This window comes from Saccostrea cucullata, unplaced genomic scaffold, assembly GCF_032062105.1.
Source record: "Saccostrea cucullata isolate Sc308-1 unplaced genomic scaffold, CSIRO_AGI_Scuc_v1 ctg20542, whole genome shotgun sequence".
In the NCBI taxonomy this organism is placed as follows: domain Eukaryota; kingdom Metazoa; phylum Mollusca; class Bivalvia; order Ostreida; family Ostreidae; genus Saccostrea; species Saccostrea cuccullata.
Window position 1 is genome coordinate 1 of NW_026936953.1, and position 7,691 is coordinate 7,691.

The 7,691-nt window shown below is 33.8% G+C and overlaps 1 protein-coding gene across 1 annotated transcript; it reads right to left on the reverse strand.

Moving 5' to 3' along the window:
* Nucleotides 1-1,321: 1,321 nt before the first annotated feature.
* Nucleotides 1,322-3,214, reverse strand: LOC134246931 (uncharacterized; the record flags this gene model as incomplete). The annotated part of the gene is made up of 4 exons (XM_062729274.1): nucleotides 1,322-1,718; nucleotides 1,987-2,099; nucleotides 2,622-2,781; nucleotides 2,990-3,214. Coding segments are annotated over 4 exons (785 nt in total), but the record flags the coding sequence as incomplete, so codon positions are not given.
* Between the last annotated feature and the right edge of the window lie 4,477 nt (nucleotides 3,215-7,691).

The following is a 7,691-nucleotide window of genomic DNA, read 5'->3' on the forward strand; positions in this document are numbered from 1 at the left end:
TTAATTGGACTATTCTCCAACTTTTATGTCAAAGAATACTCCAAAAAGAGCAGCAAAAGCAGTTAACGCTTGTGTACTTAGACTATCAAATTATTACATGTATCTATTTATTAATAAATAACGAAAACGATAGGGAATGATTTTTGTTTTTCTTGCGTTCATGAATAAATTTAATACTAGTTTATAGAAAGTAGAAAGTCGCTGACGTTGGACCGACAGACAGACCGACCTACACCAGCAAAGCAAAAAGCTTCAATTGCCTTCTTCGAAGGGGGCATAAATATAGACATTTTTGATATCGAGAAGGGGATACCATTATATTTAGGCCTACTAACATAAAAAAATTAAATATTCTTACATTTGTCGTTAAGAGAATGATTGCTTATGTACAAGTTAGCAATGTGGTAATGGGTCTCATGTTTACAATTACTAAGTTTGTTGTCCCTCATCGTCTCAAACCACAACCAAATGTATAACCCTTCTTGAAATGTTGCCGACTTCGGATCTTGGCATGAGACAATGGTTTTTCTTGTGGTTCCTTCAATTAATTTTCTTGATCCCTCTTATTTTTAACATTTGAATTCCTTTTCTACTTTTTTTTTTTGTCATTAAGATCACGAAAAACATTATTCTTCCTTTTAATTTTTTTTTTTATTAAGCACTTGGATTTTATACATGAATACATTAGTAACAATATCACAGTTTCAACAACAGTTAATGTATCTGAGATTAATTAATAAAAGATTAGATGCATTAATTATGAGCAGTTCATCTCGGCAAGTAAATGATTTTGTTCTCTTACTCTCATTCAAACTTTGCAAACTAAATATCAATTCTCCTAAAAAAAAGGCACATGATGTGAACATACAATTGTATATCTACATATGATACATGCAAAAAAAATTATCGTTGTTTAAAATATGAGATTCTAATCTGTTTAAAAATTAAATTAAAATGATGGTTATTTATGCAGATCTGGAAATATAATGACAAGTAATATCATTAAAAGTTGCACATTGAAAAATATATTTAAAAGAATCCTCTTCCATGTGTCATTATTATTTACATTTGTATACACTGGTGCATTTATAATTACATACACTTCCTCACAAGCCAGTATTTTAATATATTTGAAGGTTATAGACGAATCTGACTTCATTTTCATCTGAACCTAAGATGTTTGTGTTAGAATCATGTCCCTAGAATCTAAATCTATCAAGGTGATGGAATTGTAACGAGAGAAATGTAATGAAAACATATGTAACACACAGTCTTTGGCAATTGTACAGTTTTTCCATAGAAATAAATAATGCTTTGTATGATAGAAAGACTACACTATAAAGCAATAATGTCATGGATTAAGGGAATGATTCAACAGAAATTGGCTTTCTTACAACAAAAAAGTCTTTAAAAAAGATCTAAAAGTAGAAATCAGTATTTCTTTTCGCCCCACGTATTGTCAGCCTTTGGATAGGGAGGGTAGCCACTGGTTGGGGGATAAGGTGTGGGTTGTGTCCCATCGGTTTGGGGGTAAGGTGTAGGTTGTGTCCCATTGCTTGGGGGATACGGTGTAGGCTGTGTGTAACCATTGAAGTCTCCCTCATAGGAATATCCTGCGTTATCGACTGGGTATGGGGATTTCTGGTTTGAATTCGCCATCTCGTAGCTGGGAGGGGCATATGATGGAGGATTTTCATGTCCATTGGATTTGTAGGCACCTAAGTTAAAAATAGTAATGTCATAAATAGGCTTTATAAAGGCTACTAAAAATTATTTGACTACATGTATAATTAAATCAATGTCCTCTACAGTGTGTGTGTGTTTCACACCAATGAATTTATGAGCAAAATGAGGTATCTTTTGTACACGTAAACATGTAGATATGCTCACACATGTAGATATGCTCAGTCTTAACAACATATAAAGTCGGGTTGATTATAGTTATAATGCAGTTAATATATGTCAATAAAAATTGAATAATCTTACTTGGTCTCCTACTGCTCTTGGACTTCATGTATTTTATGACACAAAATACACAAATAAAGAGAGCAGCGGCTGCAGCAAGAACTCCAAACACCACCCCCACTATGTGACCAGGTCTGAAACACAGGAAAGACAATTGATTAAAACGTAAATGCTGGAAGGGACCCTAGTTTGAATCCCCTTCTTCGATGTAAGATATGCAGAATCGTCCTTGGAGTTATATTTTTCTCCTGTTCCAAATGGAAATCAGCAGCAAGCAATCATCAGGAGACAAAGCTGATGAAGCAATGATTTTCTTTTGTCTAATAAATTTTATGTGGTTCCTAACGTTTATCTTGTAAGAACTTATTAGTTTATATTGGCATGCACATTTAAACTACTCTATGATGCTTTTGCAGATGACCTGTTTGGCATCCCTAACTCTGACCAATTACGTCATATCAGATTAAGTTGAATCTAGCATCTTGTATTCATTAACTTTATATATTAAGTAAATCAGAATGAGACTCAAGAGTTTTGAAAACTACATATATAATATTACCCTTTTCTCCAAATCCTACACGCAAGGGTAACGTTAAATGTATCTAATTAGTTTTGAACAGCCTGTTGGAATAACAACAAGGTTAACATTAACTTACTTGTCCCAGAAGGTACAACAATACTGTTTTCCCTCCTCGCCGCAGCAATATCGGTAGTCCTCAGACATGCTCTCTTCCAACGGACAGACAAACCGACCCTGGTACGACACGGAGCCATTGGAACTCATGTTATAGCTGTCATTGTAACATATCTCTGGTACTGCAAGAAAAAAAGTTTCTTTTTGAGAGCTACGGGTGTACTTCATAGATATACTTTCACCTCTACTGTGTATTGTTCTGGAATCAAGACCAAGTCAAACATGTCATCAAGCATAACTCTGGCTTTTCATTTCTGTCTTTATACATAGGTGAAGGTTACCCAGAATATAATTTAAGTAGTACAATTTTTTATTTGAGTATGTACTTACATGTGCCTTCAGATCGATATCTGGCTCTCATGCGGTACCTGGAAGCTCCATACACGGTTCCTAACAACAGGGCGGACCGAATACTGCTGGAGCTGGAGAGACGGTTACCGCTAAAGGCAGAGCGATAACTTCTAGAGGAGGAACCTCTGTATGAGCTTCTGCCCCCTCTATATCCGCCTCTGGCTCCACCACCACGTCCTCCTCTCGCACTCGTCAGCGAGATTACTGGTAAAATGAAATAATATATTTCACAATATGAAAATTAAATTAAAATAGATTTACAGGTACCTATCACAGGCACTTGTTTCATATACGGGTACCCTCTACTTATACCTAACTCAATTTCAGGCACCTCGTATTTTGTCAATATATTATTTAATCATTAATCTACTTTAAAACGACATTGTTCGCTTTGAAAGACTCTATTCTCTTGTCAATTAAATCATTTCAGAAGTCTCTGGTCGAACCTCTATCGTAAACCACTCATTTATTCCTCAAAAATTACCTCGATAAAAAGTAAGACATCCTATCAGATACATTAAATTTTACTTCCGGTTGGGGTTATACCAAAGACTTCCGAGTATTCATAATCATTCCGAGGTCTCTGGGGTTTTTTTTTCGTACAACTATAATAACTATAAACTATATACGAAACAAGTGCCTGTGGTACCTAATAATTATTGCTTAACGCCAAGTCAGCAATACCTCAGCCATATTTCGGCGGAAAGCTGTATTTTAGAAGAAACAAGTTTCTAAGCAGGCACGTAGCATCGTTTTTGAAAGTGGGGGGGCCAACCTGAGAAAATTTTTTTTACTTACCTAAAAAGTTGACAAGCAAAAAAAAAAAAACAAAACGAAAAAAAACCGAAAATTAAAAATTGACCAAACTCGAAAATCCTATTTCGTGTGTGTGTGTGTGTGTGGGGGGGGGGGGGGGGGGGGTTTAGTGGCCAACTTTTTTTCAGAGCCAACTTCTTTAACTTCTAATTTTTTCTATATTTCCTTCCTATGAATAAACAATGGTAAAAAGTGGGGGGGGGGGGGCAACCATCTTTTCAATGAACATTTTCTATAGTAAAGGTAATTTTGGGGAAAAAATTGGGGGGCCAGCCCCTCCCCCCCCCATGCCCCCCCCCCCCCGTTGCTACGTGCCTGCTAAGTCTGGGCAGTTTTCTATAAAATGTAGATAGATGGAAAATTTTTAAAATACATGTAGCTTATTAAGTACATTTTTTAAAATTCCCTCGCAGAGTTAAGGGGAGTGCGTCTGTGTGCATGTGTGATTGATTGGGTTACTTTGTAATTTAGAACTTCCGTGATGTTTAATGCTGCATTGATTTCTAGATAAGATCTTTTAGCGAGGAATGTTCCACTTTTTAGTGCCCCAGTTATCCTCTCACAATGGAGCTGGAAGGGATTTACTAATGCGCTTTTGTGTGTGGGTGAGCTTGCCCTTCCGTGTGTAACAGAAGTGACGTAATTTGCATCGGGGTCGATGTCTAGTGCTGTCTTGATGAATAGATATACTCTTTTGCGATGTTCTAGGTTGTTTTATTATTTAAGCTTATTAATGATGTAAGACATTGAATTATATCACAGGGGCGATCGAGTAACATGCTTTTGATTTAAAGTAATGACTATTGTTTTGTATATATAGTCATTACTTAAAATCAAATTTAGCATGTTACTGGTCCCTGTGAATTATATAATCTACTTAAACTGAATATTGGAGAATTATTAGCTCGTAAATGAAGTAACAAAATGAAAAAAAGTTTACCCCACCCAGCTTACTAAAAGAAAATCAACTGATTCAAAATTTTGTGTTTCCTTCAAAGAGTCTCTATCTAAAAACATTGAAAAATGTAGGATTTTTTCTTTTTTTAATACAGACAGTAAAAATCGGTATTAAAGAGACAACGCCCCTATGAGAAGTTATTGATATTGATTAGTTTTTCGTTGTGTATATATATATATATATATATATATATATATATATATATATATATATATATATATATATATATATATAAATGGGATCACATTTCAACAAACATGTATTATATCAACTTATATTTCAGAGATTTTTTTCATCTTTGGAGGAAAATCCCCACTTACCAATCCTAAGTTCTACGATCAGGGTTGGGCAAAACAAATACAATTTAAGGTGACCAAAGCAGAACTAAAATATATTGACTATGAAGGAAGTCTGTACATATGTTTTCCTAATTAATGAGTGAATTTATGTTATATTGTACATATACATGTACCTTCTATGTGTATGACTTCAAATGTTAGTTAATCTTTCGTTCCCCTTGTTATTGAAGAATGGAACTCATTACCTCTCAATGTAAGAAATTCTTCCTCGTTATCTATTTTTAAAAACTCTATTTCTTACAATAAACAAATGCCACCCCCTTACTTTAGTTATGGAACTCGACGCTTAAATATAATTCACACGAGGCTTAGACATAACTGCGTGCTTAATAGCGATTTTTTTCGATGTAATGTAATCTTGAGTCCACTATGTTCTTGTGGAAGAGTAGAGGATACTCATCATTATTTCATCTCATGCAAAAAATATACAGAAGCCAGGAAAAAAATTTTTGACAAATTTTTGCGAATGGGTAAATTACACACTGTCGATACTAACACTTTACTCTGGGGAGACAAATCGTTAAATGATGTTGAAAATGAATACCTATTTTCTATTGTACAAACTTTTATTAAAAAGTCAGGACGATTTGGTTGATACAATAATTATTTCTAATTGTAAATCTTATACAGCATGTTTATTACATATGGAATGTATTCTATTGAATGTATTTTACTCTGATTATTATATATCATGTTTTTCTGTGTTATTTATTGAAACCCATGTGTGTAAATATGTTTGGTATAATGTATATGTAGGGAGAGGGCGTAATACGTTTTTACAACTTTTGCCCAATCCTAATGTCCTCTACAAAAATTTGAATTTTTCAAAATTGTCATATACAAATTTTAATTGAAAAATTCAAATTTTTGTAGAGGACACTAATCTCTGTTGAGATTCTGCTGGGCTAGATATTTGGACTGACGCCCGCAGAATCTCTAGACAGCCATTAATATTTCATGTCTGGAAATCAAGTCCCAACTTCTGCCGACTATAGCAAGAATAATTCACCTAAGCCACACAGCTGCTCGCTTCAATTAAGTCATTTGGTTGTTTATTTGACTCTCTATCACTTTTATTTCTACATTGCTTACCTTTTAGGCATGTAAATCCCAACATAAAAATATTCACTGAAATTTCAGTTTTAAATATGGCTCCTGTAACGAAATTGTTTACCTCCTCAAATAAAAGAGTTCTTATAGTCTGTTTTTACCCTAATTGGTGTTCATGGCCACAGAAGACATTGGTTTATGTAAAAACAGACTATACGAACTCTTTTATTTGAGGAGGTAAAAAATTTCGAAATACATGTATTAATGGCTGTCCAGAGATTCTGCGGGCGTCAGTCCAAATATCTAGCCCAGTAGAATCTCAACAGAGATTAGCCCTATCCCAATTGTAAAGTATATACAATAAAATATGTTCAAATCAATCTTTCGGTCACAAAATTCATACACTTTTGTTGTTTGGAAGAATAAATTTACGGACGAAAAGTGCTTTGACATATAATATTTTTTGTGTCGTTACTTTGAATAAAGAAATTGAAGTAACATACAGAAAAAATAACATTTACATGATGTATATCAAGTAGCTCTTTAAAGACATGAAAAAAATAAACATTAAAGCTATACAATGAATCTAACTTTTGGAATTTGACCCAGTCTCAAGGTAATAAATCTCTATCTCTGTTGGATGAGTTAATCATTATATCTGTGTATTGTCATCGCAATAAACATCATTTCATTTTAAGTATGTTCGCTATATTAAACGAGTTTAACAGTACTGTAGTACTTTTTTTTACGATAGGCAAAAATACAATGTGACAATGAATGCCTAATTTTTCTTTCATCTCCATAAGATAAAAATACTTTTGAAAAGAGGTAGAGACACCTGGAGCTTTTAAATACTAGTAGATGCAGCATTATTTTAAGACCAGGAAACTCATTTAGAAGTTTTGATATGTCCGCCTTGCCATGTACTAATGTTATCAGGAAACTTCCTGCATCCAAATCAGGATTTTACTGTCTGTGTCGATTGAAGTATTTTAACTATCACTCTAAGTTTAGGTAAAGCAAAGTTGAAAGAAATTCATTAGAAAAAACGATTCCCTGGAGAGAATATCTTGCTTATCGAAGAAAAATTTTTGATATTGCATGGTTTTTCAAAATAATGTTCCATAATATAAAAAAGAATATAATTGTATGAATGTTATCCACGTATTGGGATTGTATCTATACATTGTTACAATGAAGCGCATTGAAGTGGTAAAATTTTCTGTTCGAATGGAATGTTTTGAGCTATATTTAGAGTGTTTATTGTCATCTTTTGACACGCCCATTTCTTTAGAAATTGATAAAACGGTCAAGTTGTTTCTTCAAATACCTGTAGAACAGGTTTCCCATAAATATAATAGCCAATCAAATTGAGGATCTAAATAAACACCGAGTAAACACGTGTTCGACCAAAACATGTGTTGTGGTAACTTCAACAGACATGATAAGTTCAAAAATATGTACATATTCGTTGCAATTTGCGTTTAACAGAAGCGGG